The 18,664-nt window shown below is 38.9% G+C and overlaps 1 protein-coding gene across 1 annotated transcript; it reads left to right on the top strand.

The window, feature by feature from the left end:
* Positions 1–2,979: 2,979 nt before the first annotated feature.
* osgn1 (oxidative stress induced growth inhibitor 1) lies at positions 2,980–16,822 on the top strand. The gene is made up of 8 exons (XM_006783043.3): positions 2,980–3,195; positions 9,570–9,632; positions 10,660–10,796; positions 10,880–11,071; positions 11,338–11,429; positions 12,278–12,477; positions 12,685–13,028; positions 13,135–16,822. The coding sequence occupies exons 2-8, from the start codon at positions 9,575–9,577 to the stop codon at positions 13,711–13,713; spliced, it is 1,602 nt and encodes a 533-aa protein (XP_006783106.1). The 5' UTR covers positions 2,980–3,195; positions 9,570–9,574; the 3' UTR covers positions 13,714–16,822.
* The last annotated feature ends 1,842 nt before the right edge of the window (positions 16,823–18,664 follow it).

Below are 18,664 nucleotides of genomic sequence, written 5' to 3'. Positions count from 1 at the left end.
CTGCAATTCTGTTGAAGAAAGATGTTGAATCTATTTAATTATTCTTGAAAAATAATTTATTTCTGTGCATTTTCCCCCCTGCATCAAATTAAATTTGAGTACATCGATTAAGCATCATGAGGTGGGGGGTGGTTCCCTTTTTTTTTTGCTGGGAGTTTGCAACCCTATTAGTTAGGTTGCTTAATATTTCTGCTAAGTACTCTTTAAAATACCAGAATAGGGAGGATGGAGCAGGTTTAAGTTTATTAGATTGATCAGTGTTGCTGAACTATGAAATATTTTGGGCGCAGTGTATTTTTTACATACAGGTATAACAGAATAGCTTTAGTGTTGCTATTTATTTAAACTTGAGTATGAACTTATACAAAATGCAGCAAGATATTAAAAAAACTTTTATTGATTAAAAAACACACTATATCGGATTCATATCGGTATCGGCAGATATCCAAATTTATGATATCGGTATCGGTATCAGACATAAAAAAGTGGTATCGTGCCATCTCTAATAAAAAGTGAGACGTGTCAATTCAGATTCTTTGTCAAATATACACTAATGAATCAATTTACATCAGCAGCCTAACAACTGTCATGATAATGAATACTAGTTAATCTATAGCAACAAATCATCAGTCAGTCACCTGTGACCTCGCCTCTTCACCTCTGTCCGAGCTACAACATGGCAGAGCTGCCTCTGTCACCTGATAAATAACAGTGAGACATTCCAAATACATGCAGTCACACATGTGCTTCAAATACAATCATGAACCAACAAGTCATCATCAAATTTCACCTGTGATCTTGTATCACCATTGTTGGTTGGAATATTTGCAAAATCATGACTACCTCATGATATTTTGTCTCAAAAATTAACCCTATGAATATGTCAGTACCATTAGGATGAAATTATTGTGTCACCAACATTTAACGTTAGACATATAATTTTAACAGCCTCTGTAAACTAATATCCTGGCATACTCGAGGCTGCCGTTTTCTCTGACAGTTTCAATCAAAATTAGAAATGCTACTGTGGGAGACTGAGATAACTAATAGTGCTGCATGTTGTGCAGTTCGTTTCCAAAACACGTTATTAATGGGTACGTACAATTTTAGACTGATGTGGGCCAAAGCCTAGCATAGCCTGTAACATTATTATGACGGACACATTTTATGAGTGAACTTGGCTTTAAGTGACTTACAGGTTTCTTTGAAAAATACTTTCTTATATCCAGGTTCTTCCTTTTTGCTGACGTCCTCCTCTCCTCCTGGTAGCGCAGGCTTGCCGCTACTTCCTGTTATTCCATACCAATCACTGCAAAACGTGGAAGGGAAATAGCCACACACACATCTAAATTCCCATCAATTTTAGCTCTAATGTGTTACAAAACATATAAAATCATGCTTTGTCTTCTCAAACGTTAATTTCCAAGCAATATTATATATGAATGTAGAGGGAAAAGTGGCCCACAAATGTACAATCTCAGAACGAATAATTTATTTTTATTTTTATTTTTTTATTTTTATTTTTTTTACAAATGTATATCAAATAAATAGAAATAGAGGAAATGTGACTCCCTAATAATAAAAATATCTCAGAAACATCAGCTAGATATGAGACCCTTCAGGTTATTAAGCTGTCATTATGCAGTGCTCTGTTTCAAGGGCACCTGGTGCTCTTAGAGGGGGAAGAAACAGAAGAGTGGCCACTCTGTTTGCATTACCAGGAAACTCAACGCCACATGATAAAATCTGTTTGTTCAGAATAAAACAGTCTTAGCAGAAAAATTAACGTGACGTCGCCTTAACAGCAGCGTAAACAACAAAAATACACAACTACGACTAAACTTTACCAGCTGTGAATGAAGTGTGGTGTAACGTATGGCAGCCATATTGGAGGAACTCCAGTGTGAGTCAGCCATGAAAGCTTATAGTCTTTTTAGACAGAAGAGTGTGAGAGGTGTGTCTCTTACTACTTTTATTTACTCTATATGTGTACATGGATTTGCTTTATCTTTATGTAATTAAAGTTTAGCTGATTCTGATGATTTAAATAAATCTGAATGCTCAGGGATTATATAACTGTTTCAGCGCTTTGTAGTGATGTTCAGCATGTTGGTTTTGCAGTCATCAGCTTCTTAACAACCATCAGGGAAGTTCAAATTTTAGGCAAAACAGTAGTTAGGTCTTGTGAAACGGGAACCCACATCAAATTTGGATCCTGCAAACAGCTAAACATGGGAACAAAGGTTTTCTCATCAGTATGCGACATTTAAATGCTAGTTTTTCATGAAACCATTGTTTAAAGAATTATAAGGATGCTTCTGACAGGACAGAGATGAAAGTATATTATATTTAACTAACAAAAATGAAAATAAAAACGAATTAACTTACTGAAACAATCATGTACGCTTACGAAACTGAAATAAAAAATATCAAGGAAACATCTTTAGCTTTAGTTTAAGAAAATTATATAAGGTTATAGAAGAAGCTACCAATAACTCGGAAAAAGTGAAAACTGGAGTTAAACTGAGATTCTCTAAATTATAAACTCAAACAAGCAGATTCACACTGCAAAACGACTATAAATACTGTAAGATTTTTTAAAAGTCAAAATTTATAATAATCCAGAAGCAGATCTAAATTTGGCTTTTTTTTCCTCTTTTTTATTTATACAGAGACAATGACTATGTTATGCTGTAATAATAAAATACGAAATATGTCTTTTCTTTGTTTCTTTTCTGTTTTCTTGTGCATTTATTTATTAGTTAAACAGACACGAGGACTGGCGTTTGTTTTAACAATAACGAAAGAAAATCCAGACCATCCTGTCGTCGTCTTTTTGCTTCGCTTTATGTTGACGACGTAGCAGCGTAAAGATGGCGGCTTTCAGGGGGTAAAGCCGGGGCAGCGTCTAGGAAAGAGGCGTGATTCTTATAGGTCGACGGGGGAGGGACCATCTGCACTGTTACATTAAATGAGTGAACGCGCTGCACGACGCAGGAATTTGAGGCTCGCGTTGAACACGTGTGAGGGAAAAAAGAGAAGGCGGATATAAAAGAAGGGGGCAGAGCCGCGACATGACAGACTGAGAGAAGAGAAGAAGCAGCAGAAACAGAAGACAGACGTGAAACCCTCGTGTCTCCTGAAAGGCTCAAACAGCACGCGGAGGACACAGAGCCTCACCTCCGGCGCGAATCAGTGAGTAGCCCAAGGCCACCATCTTTCTTCTTTATCCGTTCATTTAGGTGAGCATCCATTGTCGCGTGAGTCATTGTCCTGAGTTCGTGGAGCGGTTACATGGTGAGGGCAGGCTCCTGTCAGCCGGAGCTGGGAGCTGTGAGTCACGTAGCTGACCGGCCGGGGAGGGGCGTGGGTGGTCACGACCGGACCGAGCGGGTGCAAGTGCAACGTGGGGAGAGACGTTTCTAGGGTTTTCCTTAAGAGTGCAGAGCAGATAACATCTGTAGCGCTCATGCAGACATGCTGCACAAAAAATGGATTTTTACTGAAAAAAAGTATTTGTTCTCTTTATCTGAGTGTCCGTCATAATCCTGGAAAAGTTTCATCATCCAAAAGTACTTTCAATGCTGAATCATATACATTCACGTGGTACAGCATGCGTGGTTAACTTTAGATATATAAATACAGAATGATACGTTTATAGATTAATTTTTTAAAAGCACGTTTGCTTCCTATACACAGCTATATATAAATACATATATATTAGTACAATTAAAAGTAGAAAATATTTCATTAAAGTGTAGTTTAATATATAAAATATTTTAGGGATACTAAAGATTATCACACCATAGATAAACAGTATTTTTATAGGAAAAGTATATTTTTATAAGTTTACATTTTGTAACACAATAGCTGGTGATTGATTTGTTTTGGTACTTTGGGTTTTGCACATAGTTTTATAGTTAATGTCAATAACTGCTGTGCTGAAACAATAGAAACAGCTTTAGAATTCAGTTGCATGTTTATCTTGAGGTGGAGTCGGTGGGTGGTGGTTTTGCTAAAACAGTGATGCCTGAGAGTTCACAGGAAACTGACAGGAAGTTCAGAGGGTTGTCGGGACACCCAGTGCCAAAACCCCTAGAATGAAACTGAGTAACACAGGGAAAAGAGTTTAGTTTATACAGACAGGTGACAAAATTAAAGAGGGCTTTAATTTATGCTCTGTCATACAGGTACTGCTACTGTGATTTTCTCATATTGCTGGTTAAATTTGATCTAAAGCAGAGATGTGTTTCTGTTAGAGGAGTTAACCTGTGGAATAGTTATGACAGTGATTTAAAAAGGTGTAGTTCATTTTCCTTGTTTAAAAATATGTTTAAAAATAGAGTATTAGAAAAATATATATATCAAGAATGAAAAGAGCAAAAAAAACAAAAACAAAAAACAAAAAAACCTCTTGATTCTTTTGCTTTGATGTAGTTACTTACTAAGGTGGAAAGTTTTTTGTTTTTTTCTTGTTTGTTTGTTTGTTTGTTTTGGTTTTGCTTTGTTTTATTATTTGCTTCGAGCCCTGTGTACAGGAGCTGCATGCTAAAAGATCTTTTGTTAAAAGGGTTGGCGTAATAAGCAAATGCTTCAGCCAATACCTTTTGATTAGCCTTGTCTCATGCTTTCTTGCTTTGTGGTAGATCTTTGTTCTGTCTTCACTGAGATATTTGAATGCTAATCAATAAAACATATCAAACAAACAGGTCAGTGTATGTACAGTAAATTTTGACTGTAGACATTTGAACCCCACTCTTGGATATTTTATGATAATGACACCAGATAGATCGTATCAGGCACACAGCACTGGCTGTCAGCACACAGAAATCCCACCAACCCATTGTTTTTGTCCATGAGGGGGAGCCAGTCAGAAGAAAGCTGTCTGAAAAGGATCAAGAAGTGTGAATACTTATGTGTTTAGTGTTTTAGTTTCCAATACTGCACAGGAACCGATTTGGTTCTTCCCTACACTTTGCAGACTGCAGTAGGCGTCTAGGCAGACATAACTGAAATCTCATTAGCCGTCTGGTAGGTGCATATGGCGGATTAGCTTGCCAGATGCTGGAAGCTTTAAGGTAGGCGTATGCACAGGTGCCATATGGAGCATTTCTCAAGTTTTTTCAACAGGTAGAAACAGATTCATGTAGGGCGTTGCATAAAATCAAGGGGCTCAGATTGAGAGCCTGTATTAAAATAGCAGCAGCAGTTGGATAAGAGTTTAGATAAGCCTTTGCTATATTTGCAGCCTGATGAGTAGAGAATCGGATCCAGTGTCATAGAGATTCAAGCTTCACAGGGGCACAAAAGAGGAGAAACTCACCAACGCTTTGTTTTTTTGCCCTTGTTTTTGTAACTGCTTTGCTTGCACCATTCATCAGAAACGTAAAGTAAAGACGACTTTGCCTGACCGTTGTTTAAAATCAGAAATGGTGCCTCAGTTTCACCCCCAAAGGGCCATCAGTTATTTAAAATATGTCTTTAAATAAGTGGGAGGTTTTCTGCTTTTTAAGTTAATGTTTCGATTTGCTGATTTGAGTCTTTTGCATGAGCAAAACATTTGATTAGGTAATGGTGAGCAGCTGATTTAAGACATGTCTTAACAGGAAGTTGCACCCTGTAGTTTTGAAACAATATGAAGGCTTTCATGGCTCCATATTGTTGTGGCTCTGCACGCTGCACACACATACCTGCAGTTGACACAAGTCGAGACACAACTGCTGTGTCATTGTTATAGCTGTGTGGTTACTGAGTTAATTATATACGCCACCTGTGGCGGGACAAACTTTCCTTTGCAGTAAATGAGTCTTACTGCAAGTGTAACAAAAAATGCTTTAAAATAAGCTTACGCTCTGTGTTGAAAAGCCTGTTTGGCAGGTAGACATAGGGAGATAGAGGTAGTGATAAAACATATCTGGTTTACAGTATTTGAATATTTGTCAGTATCAGCTGACTTACACAAAACATTAGTCTTACCGTAAAGGAAATACACAACCTGGAAGTGTAGTTGCTCCATTATTTTTTTTTAAGTAAGCCTCTTCTCAGAGAAGGACTGAAAGTAAAACATCAAAACAGGTTGAACATTTAATTTTATTAAGGATTTCGATGACAGTAAAGGTGAATGGAAACCTCCTTTTGGGGGGAAATATAATAATTAAAACATGGTGTAAATCCAAGGTCCTGTTTTAGGTTAAAAGCACTTCTGACTTGTAACAACACCACGTCTCCAGCTTCTTAAAGCAGTCTTTGTAGTCTAAATTAGGACCTTTATGTCTCACTGGCCAATATTGCTTTGGCCAGTGCTTTGATACCAAACCACCTCTTATTACACCTGGAATGGGAATACCGAAATGAACTTGTATAACATGTAAGTCTGAAACATCCAATATAAAAATGGGTGTTTGGCACAATGACTAATGAAAAAAAACCTGTCAGGTATCACAGGTCATGAATGATGACTGCTATGACTGGTCAGTTGTGTTTTTTCTAGACTTTTATAACTGTAATATGACCCAGAGATCACTGCAGGTGTGCTGAAGTTAAGCAAACATGCACAGTACCTCATGGCAGACTTTTTAGTTTTCTTTTTATATTTAGATTACAATTTAAAAGAGTGTGTTTAATTTGAAAATAAGAGTAACTCTTTACTCTGATAAACTATATTAATTTGGAAGTACCATACACAGAATAACAGGAAGTAGCGGCAAGCCTGCGCTTCCAGGAGGAGAGGAGGACGTCAGCAAAAAGGAAGAACCTGGATATATGTTAAAAGTCCGCTTGTTCACTGTAACTGTTTTAGACTACGTTACCCATGATGCACCTCGATATCCGTCTCATCTATCTTAAGTTTGCTTTTTTTTTTTTTTTTTGAGATAACAACTTGGCATAGCTGTTATATTTGGTACATTTAATGCTGTAGCTAAAGTCCTCTTTTTTGTAAGCATAAACACTGAAAATAAAGTGTTTAATGACGCCTGTGCTGCACATTAGTCACATTTCCCTGGAAAACACTTTTGGCCTTTTGTGCCGAAGAAATTAAGGAAGCCTAATTATCCTCGCAGGTCAATCCCAGGGGGAAACACAGCTACAAGGCTTCATTTAGTCATGGACTGTATGTGTGTGCAGCCCGCCTTCACTGGGCTCTCTGCCACCGTTTGGGCTGGATTATGTAACCCTCTATCTTATTCGCAGCTACTTTTCTTTTTCGCGCTGATTCTGGTTCATTCAATCCTTTTTTTTTCTTTGCCCTTTTTCACTTTTTCCCCTTTTCACTGCTTTGCTTATCTTGACCTTGTGTTTTTTGCTTTGAGTCATCCTCTTTTTCCCTCCATGTCCTGCAGTAACTTTCTTTTCCCCCGTGTAAGCATGACTTAGCAGATTATGTAAAGGGGCAGGTCTGTGCAAATGAGTAACGTCATAACTTAGCTGACATCATGAGCTATATTACAGTTGTCTGTCTATCTGTCTAGAGTGTCTGCAAAGGGGTAAATGCATTACACTCTTGCACCACCCTTCATAATTTATTTATTAGGCATTCAGTTAAGTTTTAATGAGTTGGGTTAGAGACGAACAGAGTTTCTATGTGGAAAATGACTTGCTCCCATTTCCGTGATGAATAAGTATATTTGCAAGGATTTCCTGGTCATTGCATCACAGGGGTGGGAAAAGGTAACTGCACACTGTTTTGGTACAAATAAAGGCACCGTTACACCAGCGGCACTCCTCTGTGGCTGCTGAAACTGCAGTTCATGCTAGGTGTTTGGTGCTTTTTTGTTGTTGTTGTTTTTTGTTTATTTTAATGGAAAAGGCCTCCATCCTGTCACCAGTGCATTAAAGATTTGAAATATTTCTTAAAGATAGAAAACAGGGAGCCTTTGAGTGAGACCTTTACTAGAGCTACTTGATGAGCAGTGAGCTCCTTCTAATGATGATGATATTGGAGAGCATTTTTCTTACCACCATCTTTTTTTTTTCTTTCATTCTGCTAATTTTGTTTAATTTTAGACTATATAGGCCTATATTGTGTGACTGTTGGAAAAGGGAGTTAAATTTGTCACTTTTTCTTGTGGAATAGTTTTTCTAAACACTGAGATTCCAGCAGACTTGATGTTTATTTTAAACCACACTGAGAGGCATGTACCCAGTAAACCCAGGGGCGATACGAAGTAAGACGTTCCTCCCTGAATATCAGTTCCTCGGTCGTTCATTTCTACGCTCTGTCCTCCTTGTCGTGGTCATGATAACAGCTAAAGGACACAAGATTTTCTCATTTAATGGAACTCCAAATATTTTTGTTTTTTACCTCCAAATATTTCCTTTTTTTGTTTTTTCATGGTCACATTTTTGTGTCAGGCTGACTTTGATCACAAAACACTCAGTTTGAGCCTTTCTCAGTGTCACACCTGCAAGGCCAAAATGATCAACATCGTCTCATGCTGATAGTCTTTCCTGGAAGTCCTCAAAATAAATTATGATATCATTCATTTGTTTGTACCGCCTGAAACGGCCAGTCAGAGCTTTAATGAAACAACTTATAATCACCAAACTCACATTTTTCCTTTTTTACCCAGTTTTAATCGTGTGAGCTCCAGAGGTTGCCTCATTCGTCATGAATACAATCAGACTAAATGGTGCTTGGCTTGTGGTCCTTCAGTACATTACTGTGCAAAAAATCCTCAGCAAGGTCTCCTTTTAGAAAAAAAAAGAAAAAGTTGAAAGTGTGAATTGTTTCTTCATTTTAAACAGATTTTTATTTTAACATTTGAGGCCTTTGGTTTCTTTAATAAATAAAAAAGTTAGAAACAAAACAAACACATTAATGCACATTAAAATGAGTGAAAGTGCTTAAAGTGCTTTGTATTTAGAAAATTCCAAGCAAATAAAAGACTCTCCAAGGCCAAATTTGTTGATTTAATCCACAACAGTTAAACTTAACAGGGGAAAAGAGGCGTGCTGCATGTTGTGGGGGTAAAATATGATGTGAGTACAGGTCGTGTGCCCTCAGGCTTTTAAGCATGTTGTGATGTGAGTGAGTTATTACATTTGATTTAATGCCTTTTCACCCTGGGGTAAACCCTGGGTTAATGTCTAAACTTATAGTGGATGTGTTTTTGTTGTAAAACTGATTCTCGCACTTGACCTACTGCTGTGTGTAACAGATCTAGTTCCTCTACAGCCGACCTTGATGTACTGAGTTGACCTCAATGTCTTGACTTGTTTGTAAACTCAGGAATAGTAAAGTACAGCTTCAAACTTGCAGGTTTAAAAAAAAAAATTAAATCAGAGAGTAAACAAGGAAGAAATTAGCGTCTTCACATGAAGTCTCTCTAGAGACTGTCTTCCTGTGTGGTTTATGGTGTATGTGGCAGCGTCGTATCTCTATCTACGCCATCTCGAGCTACGATGTCAAACTGAGGCTCTGCAGGGGAAGTGTGTGCATGTGTGTGCCACAGGTCACATGAAAATGAACTCGACTCACCGTTGTTAATGCTGACTGGACTCAACAATCATTAACTTTACTGAACTACTTTCTCAGTCTTATATAAAAATGTCTTTTCTCCTCTTTGCAGTTGAAATGGACCTTCATGACAAAGAAATTCTCCCTGGAGACATCTTGCCTGTGGTGATCATTGGTAAGAAAACACACATGAAGAACTGCAGTTTTAATTGTTCTGTTACAAACCTCAAAGGAGCAGTCATTAGCTTTGTTTAGGTGTGTGCTCGATTAAGTTATTACAGCAGTTACTAATGAAGTTCACACCCTAAACATTAGCCAGTAGCTTTGAAATAAACCTGACAAACATTAAATTGGATCATTGTGATGGAGCTCAGGGGAACTGCATGAGAAGAAGTATACTTCTGAGAGTGAGTTGTGCCAGTTTTGCTTTGTCTGCATTTCTATGGTCTTTTGCATGACTCTGGGCTTCCACTTTATAGCCTAATAATTAGCCAAGGTATTAATTGGTTATAGGCTAAATATGGCTTAGATTTTAAGAGATGAACTCACCAACAGCGGGAAGCAGATGTTGCACAAAATTGAGGCAAACAATGCATTGAAATGGACTGCAATACTTTAAAAGAAAACCACTGCGGTTTTCCTCATTTTCAGTTATAAATGCAAACACTGGTTTTCTTCTGCGGGTTTTTTCTACTGTTGGTTCAGGTGAACACTCCTGCAGCATTACAGCTCACTAATGGAAAAGAAGAGCTTTACTGTCCATGAATCAGTGATGAATCCAGATTAATGATTCACAGAAAAAAAATCAGAGTGAATCCTCGCATCAGCAAAGGCTGTTGTGTTTAAAAAAAAGGTTCAGTTGGATTACTTAGAGAACTGAAAGTGGGATAACCACTTTCAGTCATGACTATGCAACTGTTGTACGTGGTTTTGCTGAATCATTGGCCTCTTGTATGTGCTGTATCCAAACCCCCTGAATCATGCAGCACACTGACTTTAATGTCCCCCTTTCATTAACAGTTTTGTTTTTGTTTTTGTTTTTTTTGCAATGTTTCTGTTGGAAGTTAAATTGAGTTATTCAAATTTTCTTTTTCTTTTTTTTTCTGATCTGTGTTCAGCTGTGCGGTAAAATTGGTAATAACCAAATTGCATGTTTTCTGAATGTAGAACCAATCACCATCTTACCTCTCATTTATTTTCAGGTAATGGCCCCTCAGGCATCTGCCTGTCCTACCTGTTATCAGGTTACACCCCTTACCTGTCACCTGAGGCATCACATCCAAATCCCCTGCTGCACAGCAAGCTGGCAGAGCAGCCTCACCTGTCGCTGCTGGAGCAGGTAAACGTCTTTCTTTTCTCTGTGAAGTTGTGAAGTTGCATTAGTGCAGTGTGAACAGAGCCTCACAGATGCTCCCTTTGTAGGACTTGGAGTACCTGTGCGAGGGGCTGGAAGGACGGTCGTCCAACCCCGTAGCGGTGCTCTTTGATTCATTGTTGCTGCCAGACAGCGACTTTGGATTCGACCACACCTCTCCGCTGGAATGGCGATACGAGCCAGAGCGTGCCATTCCCCACCTGGTGCTGGGGAAGGGTCCACCTGGAGGAGCCTGGCATGTAAGTTACAGAATAGGTTTTAAAGGCTAACCCATTCTGTTTTCTGTAAGCAGAAGGATAAACGGTCGGCTGTTTAGTCCTTATCATCATAAAACGTTATTATATAAGATGGCCTGAATTTGATCGTAAAGTAGATATGTTTAGCAAACACATAAAAAAAATGTTTTGCCAGCTGCTTATTTACACACAGAAGTTGATGTGCACACGATGGAAGGCAAACAGGATTTGAATAACAAAAGTGTTAACAATGTGTGTGCTGTGTGCAGGCAATGGAGGGCTCCATGCTGACGCTGAGCCTGGCTAACTGGATGGAGCTTCCCGGGCTGAAGCTGAAGGACTGGATGAGAGACAAACGCAGGTCTGCTCATAATAAAACCGCCACTTTGTGTACAGAGCATATACGACATGTTGTTCAAACACTCAACAGGGTTCATGAAGTTTTCAACCGTAATAAAGCTCCTGGCAGAGAGGCTTGTGTACAAAAAGATGTCTCCACAGTGGACAAATACCATCTGATTACCTTTATTAATAACAAATCTTGACCACCCGGGCTTATGTTTACGAGCTGAGAACCTGAAGCTAAATGGGGTTTGAGTTTCAATGATGGAGCTGCTCTTTTAGTTAGCTTATACTTGGATTTAATCCCCACAGCCCTGATTATTAGGACTCGACTCAAGCTGTCATTGCAGTGAGGCTGCTAAGAACAAGAATGACTTTTAGGAGATGTATTGGTCATATAAATGAAAATAAATTGATAATGTAATAAAAATTGATGAAATTAAGACTTGGAGGCCTAAATTAATATGTTTTTTACCACAAAGAAAATACAGTTACAGTACTCCTCTGAGTAAGCTGAGCAGAGAAATAAAAGAACAAAGCCATTCATCTTCATGCGTCACACTCTTTAATTTGTTTTTCAAATGACTCAGCCCAGCTGGACCCACTTGATTTACATAAAATAGCAATTTGTGACCATAGCAGCAGAACAGTGGTCTTTAATTTCTGTGCACCACACTCAGACTTGTGTTACAATATCGCCCCAACAACTCTTTCATTTACAGATTTTTTTTTTTTAATCAAAACTTCGTTAGTAAATATCTTCTTTCTGTTTCCTAATACTCGTCTTCATGTCCTGTGTCTGTAAACAAAAACGTGTTTAACCTGTATCCTGTATTCAAATGTATTGTCATGTTTCTTTCACAACAGAAATGTGCGAAATGACCGTGCTACACCAGCAGAGATCGCCTCCTACTACCAGCACTATGTTTCCCAGATGTCCCTGGAGCAGAACTTTGCCTGTGGGACTTTAGTCACCTCTGTGACCAGGCAGCCTAGCAGCCAGGAGGGGTCGCCGCCCAGCTGGAGAGTGACAGGACTGCAGCGGAGAGAGGGGGAAGAGCTTGGAGGTACAGTGAATGAAACTCTCTTGATCACTGTTAAGATTTGTTGTGTTATAAAGTGTTAAAGCACAATGCCAGCTGTATATTAGGATTCTAGGACCGCACTAAAGTAGTTTTGCTTGATTCACTGCTCAAAATCATATTAATATGGACTTAATGCAGCCTCTCAGTAAAGCCGATTTTCACCTATTGATTCTTCTCTCCTACTTTTAGATGGTTCCACGCTTTCAGAGGAGGTACCTTTCTCCGTGTTAGCACGCAATGTGGTGTTAGCGACGGGCACGCATGACATCCCGGCCAGACTCGGTGCACAGGGCGAGTCCCTGCCCTTTGTGTGCCACTCATTCTGGGATCTAGAGGCAGCCATCGCTCGCGGTGAGCTCGACCAGTCGTCAGACCCCGTTCTAGTGGTGGGGGCAGGACTTACGGCAGCCGACGCAGTACTTGCCACCCGCCATCTCAACACCCCTGTCTACCACGCCTTCAGACGCTCAGTCAACGACCCAGAGCTCATCTTCAACCAGCTGCCTAAACTGCTCTACCCAGAGTACCACAAGGTGAGGAGAGCAGAGCCACTCAATTTCCTGACTGATCGTCATGGCAGCTGATCGGGTTGTCTAGGATTTTAATCGCCTAACCTCTGTTCTGTACTTTGTCCTCCAGGTTCACCAGATGATGACTCAACAGCATCAACGCAATAATTCACAACAGGACCATACGCAGAATCTTCATCGTTCCAACCCTTCTTCTTCTTCCTCCTCTCTCCCCCGGTACCCGGGTTACCTGAGCTTCCCACGCCACAGGGTTGTTGAGTTCAGACCTGACCAAAAGTGCGTTCTAGAGTCAGACGCTGGCGAGCGGACGGTGGTTCAGGTCTCTAAGGCTCTGGTTCTGATTGGCGCCCACCCCAATCTTTCCTTTCTAGACAATAATGGGCGCATGCTTGGCATGAACCCTGAGGAGCCCATCTCATGCCGGAGGAACCCAATTGAGGTGGACCCGTTTACAAACAGGGTGATTGCTGCGAACGGGCCAGGCATGTACGCCATGGGGCCGCTGGTAGGAGAGAACTTTGTCAGGTTCCTAAAAGGAGGAGCGCTGGCTATTGCGAGTGACCTCACCAAGAGACAGAAGGAAGAGGCAGAAAAAGGAGAAGGCGAGCTAAGCATAGACAGACTAATGGACAGATGTGTGGACAGACAGACTCGGGCAGAACCAGAGGTTTGCCTTGTGGATGTGTAGCAGATTTCCTGGGATTTTTTTTTTTTTTTTTTTTTTTTTGTAACTGAAGAAAACCAACCAATCACCACAAACCTGTGATGTCACTTAGAGGAATCCACACTCAAATGCCATAGGTCAGGTCATTGTCGCCCATTAGTTGCCTATGAAACGGGCAACAAGTGAGCTCTGACTGCACTCGCACTGGTTTGGAGACATCTGATTTTCTTAGGTAAAGAAAAGCCTCCAGATGTGAGGCAGTTAGAACAGCTGCACTGTTTCCACCAGAGCCAGATGGCATTTGTAAGTAGGCGAGATGGAGAGATGAGTCAAAGGATGCAGTGGAGGACAGACAAGGGGTCTGTTTGTGTTGTCCCCATCAAATTGTATAGGTAGATATCACTACGTCAACATAAATTTTATTTATAAATTGCAAACTTTTTTTACATTTGGTTAAAAAAGAGGAACCAGTCAAATGTTTTCCAATCACCACCTAGTGGTCAAATCATGCAAATGATCTCCAATAGCTCCTTTAAATTAGACCCATTCTATTAATTTCATCTCCATATTCATTTTTGGATTTATTTGTATATGCTCTTATTACATGAAATGCCCGTTTCAGGACACCTGCCAGATACCAGGAGCATAATTCCATATTCAGGTTTACACCCTACCTTGATTATTTTGTTTTAGTGATTGTAATTCAGTATAAGCACTAATGTACCCTGCGGCAGAATAACCAGTCATTACCTTTGCATGTCTGCAAGGACGGACACAAACTAACGTGAAGAAGCAGAAAGACAGACCTGAGCGAGGCAGAGAGTTTATTAAAGACCAACTGAGGACAAACTTGAGTAACGTGGTCCTGACAGCTCAAGTTTCTGGACACTCTGAGAGCCTTATTCACTACAGTAACCACCTGATTAAACTTTAATCAGCCAGCAGCACCATATGTGACCAAACCGACACGTGTCGTCTTATCCTCAGCCTTTTCTACAGTGAGGATAATGAACATGTTTCCATAGATAATAATTTATTCTGTTATTGCCACGGTCCTATTTAATTTTGTAACACTAACAAAATTGTTTGTATATTGAGTTTTGCTGTTTTCTGAACCCGCCAACCTCTCGTTTTTCTATGTAAAGCTGTAACTGTACCCATCTGTGTATCTTTTTACATCCTAAAGTATAAAAATATTTTCTACTTTATACAAAAACAGAACAACTCAGAATATTTTTGTAATTTCTGTCGGTGATGACATTTAATCTGAAGCTTTGACAACATTAGATTTTGGCTTCACTGTGAATGAGAACTGTTTTAAGCCCTATTTGCATTGGAGTAGTACAACAGTGAATGTCATTTACACATTAATCTACCAACATGTGGATTTCTTCAGTGCACTTTAAAATGTTTTCACCACACAAAGTCCGATTTGCTTAATCAGGATGCAACAGCTTACCTGTACATTTTTGTTAATACATTTTTTTTTTTTCTAAAGCCTTTTTTTTTCTTTTCAGTATTACTTCCACTGCAAATAAGGTTTAATGTAATGAGATTGTAGTTTATGTATATATAGATGACAAGTAATTTCCATGTCTTCCTCACATTGACTGTTCAAAAGAAATTTTCCATGCATCAAAAAGCTAATTATATGCAGTAAAGATGGGGTTGTTGTTTTTTTTATACTAATATTTGTTGAAGCTATAAATTTCTTACCTTTATTTAACCCTCCGAGGTCATCTTTGGCAATCACAAGTACCTGAAACACTGTTTTTAGGCCTTGCTATCTGAATGTAAATTTTGGTTTTGCACATTGTGATTAGCTTGGTACAAAGAGAGGCTCCAAACCAACACACATTCTAAAAAGCATACAGGCTCTGTTTCCCAGACAAGGATGAAGTCTGGTCTCAAAGTAAAACTTTACAGAGCAATTATTCTTGGAATTGTTCCATTCGTTTAGGATCAGGATTAATTAATGTCTGGAAAAGTGGTGGGTGGGTTAGACCTCACGGGGTTATCCAGGATATTCAGAATATATTTTACAGGAGTGTTCTTAGCGCGTCAAGATCCACATAACCATTGGCCCTGCACAGGCTGCGTATATTTTCCTATTGGCTGTGCGCTAACCTTCCTCCCTCAGACAGATGCATGTCGAGGCTAAAGGGCTGTCTGCAAACACTGAGGAGTCCACCTGCAGATAAACTAAAACACAAAAGAAGGAATAAAACATTTACCATCAACTTAAAGAGCTCGGAATTTTTTTTTAGTTTGATGCACTGTACAGACAGTCTGATTTAAACTTGTCATTTAACATGTAAAAAAAGAAATGCCACTAATATGCAATTCAACTTCAGATTGAAAGTAGTAAAGAGGAAATTGTGTTTCTTCTTTAGGTGACTGTTTAGCTGCAAACTGATTGGCACTGATTTTGTTTTCATGGGTTATAAAATGACGCCTCTTATACCATCGCTGTGGTCTTTTGCGTTTAGATTGTGCTTCTTATTAGTATATGTACTAACATTTCTTTAAAAAAAAAAACGAGTTTCTTTGCTAAGTGCTTAAAATTTAAACAAGAAATGACAAAACCAGAGTTAGTGGGGCAATATTCTAGTTTAAATGGTACAAAGATTTCTGGATCCAGATAACATCTTTTATCAATAAATTAAAATACTATATAAGTTCATAAGTTTACAGAGCACAACGTAAGATCTATACATCTGTGCGTTTACGACTGCTTCTGAAAAGTTGCAAAGAGATGATAAATTAAATTTTTTTTAATGCAAACACTTAATTTGGTGTTGTGTATTTGGTCAGTTTACTAATGTATTTATTGGCTAATTATTTCTACAGACAGAGTTGGTGTTGTCACCATCAATTAGGTATTTTTGACTTGTATACTGAACTGTGATCTATATGAGCCAGCAGTGCCTTAAGACTCATTATTCATGGCTTAGTATTTTGTTTCATAGCAGAGTAAAAACAACCATCTGAATGTCTCTTTTCTAATGCAGTAAAATCACATGGTTGTCTTTAGATGTTATTTTTAAATCACAAAATTGTAGATCGATAACTTTCATCTGTGTAAAACTTCAAATTTATCCACATTTCATTTGTACCATGGTTTTTATTAAACAGCAGATTTTATGAAAATGTGTTTGTCCCGCTCTTTGGACCTTCCTTGCTTTTTTTTGTCTTTTTAAACTTGGAAAAAATACATATCTGCAAATAATTTCGCATCAGATCTTTATGATTATGCATACAAATTATTGTCATTTCACTGCAACAGTAGTTCATTATATCTTACATTTTATCACAGATGGCAAAAGTACAGACTTCCTTTACTTTAGTACCTGTGTTTAAAAATACTCCAGTAACAGCTGAAATACTGTAGCAGCTGTTTTTCTCAAGTAAAAGTGAAATACAGGCTCTGAAATGTACTCGCAGTAAGAAAGAAAAAAGTACTTCCTTGAAGGACAATTCTGCTAACCATTCTTGTAAACAGATAACTGAACCGTGCAGTGTATTAATATAATATAAAACAATATTAGTACATGAGGACACAAATGCTACTCCAATCTAAATTATAATTCTCATGAAAGCTTGAATCTGTTATGTAGGACACATAAAGTGAAAGAGGGTTTTAAAAAATAACAACTTTCTGTTCCTTACATTGTAGATGGTGAATTCACCTCCACACCTAAACAGGAAAATTAGTACAATCGGGAGTTACAGTGGGATTTAGCAAACTGTTTAGTTGCTCAGCACACGGAAAACAATCACAACTCACAGTAATATTCTAATGTGAGCTTCGGTAGATTTTCTTAGTGTACATGCAGTGATCAGCTGACCTGCTGCCTTGACTGATGTCCATCCCTTACACTGTTTACACTATCTTTATGCTAGACAGTATACAGTTGGTATAGAGATGAAATTTAGTTAATTAATCCAAGCATCGTCAACCTAAATGCAAATTGCTACACCTGATGTAACCTAAATCTAAATGAAACCATGAGCACCACAACCACCTTGCATCAGTCCAACACAGTGCTTTACTGTGAATTCGCCACAGTACTGCAAACTAACCTGTTTATTTTGGACAAAACTACCCAGTATTTGAATAAACCAAGTTTGTATAGCTTTGTTTATTTTGCTGGAGATTTCACAAAATGAAAATACATAATTTATCATAACACATATAAAATCCAATAAGTAATTAAAATTATGACATTACATGTAAAATTTAAATCTGCAGTTTATCTTGTGTCACTGATAAAATTAGAAAGTTATCAGAAAAATAAAAACTAAGGTAAAGTACAGATACCTAAAAGTTCTACTTTTATAGACAAAATTCTTTGGCTCTCGGAGGAGGCGGACGCACTTTTTCTCCTCTCCCTTATCTTCCCTGCTTATGTCCTTGTCTAGTCTTGTGGGGGTTTTTTTTTTTGTATTTTCCCTGGAACATTCTCTCACAGTCTGTTCTCTAAAACCTAAAAGAGGAATTATGGATTGGATGAACTGGTCCCTAAATGCAATTGACACCCCTTTCTCAACGAGAAGTTTGGGCTTGGGTGAGCCTGAGTGCTGAAGATATCTACCTATTCGGAACCATGGTAACAGGGTTCTGGCGGATCGGAGCTGGCTTGGCCCTGACTTATCGAAGAATTAAGAAAGTGGAACCGGCTGTTCAAACCCCCACAAGGCTGCCCGCCAGGATTGGAACGATGGGAGAGGCGTGAGTTTCTCAAAATGGGCTCATTGAGTCAGCACGGATAGGATCTTGGAGAGGCTACGGCTGCTGTGAATACTCAGAATAAGATCTCTGACTGCAGACTGGATACATCTCGGAAGGGCTAGCCCGGAATAACATCTCTGGGCGCAAAATTGGATGACATCTCGGGGAGGCACACTGTCGTGAGTTCTCAGAAATCGGCTCCTTGAGCACAAGAAATGACAACATCACAGAACGCAAGTATGG

Source organism: Neolamprologus brichardi, chromosome 5 (genome assembly GCF_056152115.1).
Source record: "Neolamprologus brichardi isolate AB-2024 chromosome 5, ASM5615211v1, whole genome shotgun sequence".
In the NCBI taxonomy this organism is placed as follows: domain Eukaryota; kingdom Metazoa; phylum Chordata; class Actinopteri; order Cichliformes; family Cichlidae; genus Neolamprologus; species Neolamprologus brichardi.
Note: the sequence above shows the minus strand (reverse complement) of the source record. Positions and strands in the feature narration are given on the sequence as shown.

Coding starts and splice junctions, on each gene's coding strand:
- osgn1 (XM_006783043.3), top strand. CDS start 9,575: ATGGACCTTCATGACAAAGAAATTCTCCCTGGAGACATCTTGCCTGTG. Junction 9,633..10,659: donor CTTGCCTGTGGTGATCATTG/GTAAGAAAACAC, acceptor ATTTATTTTCAG/GTAATGGCCCCTCAGGCATC. Junction 10,797..10,879: donor ACCTGTCGCTGCTGGAGCAG/GTAAACGTCTTT, acceptor CTCCCTTTGTAG/GACTTGGAGTACCTGTGCGA.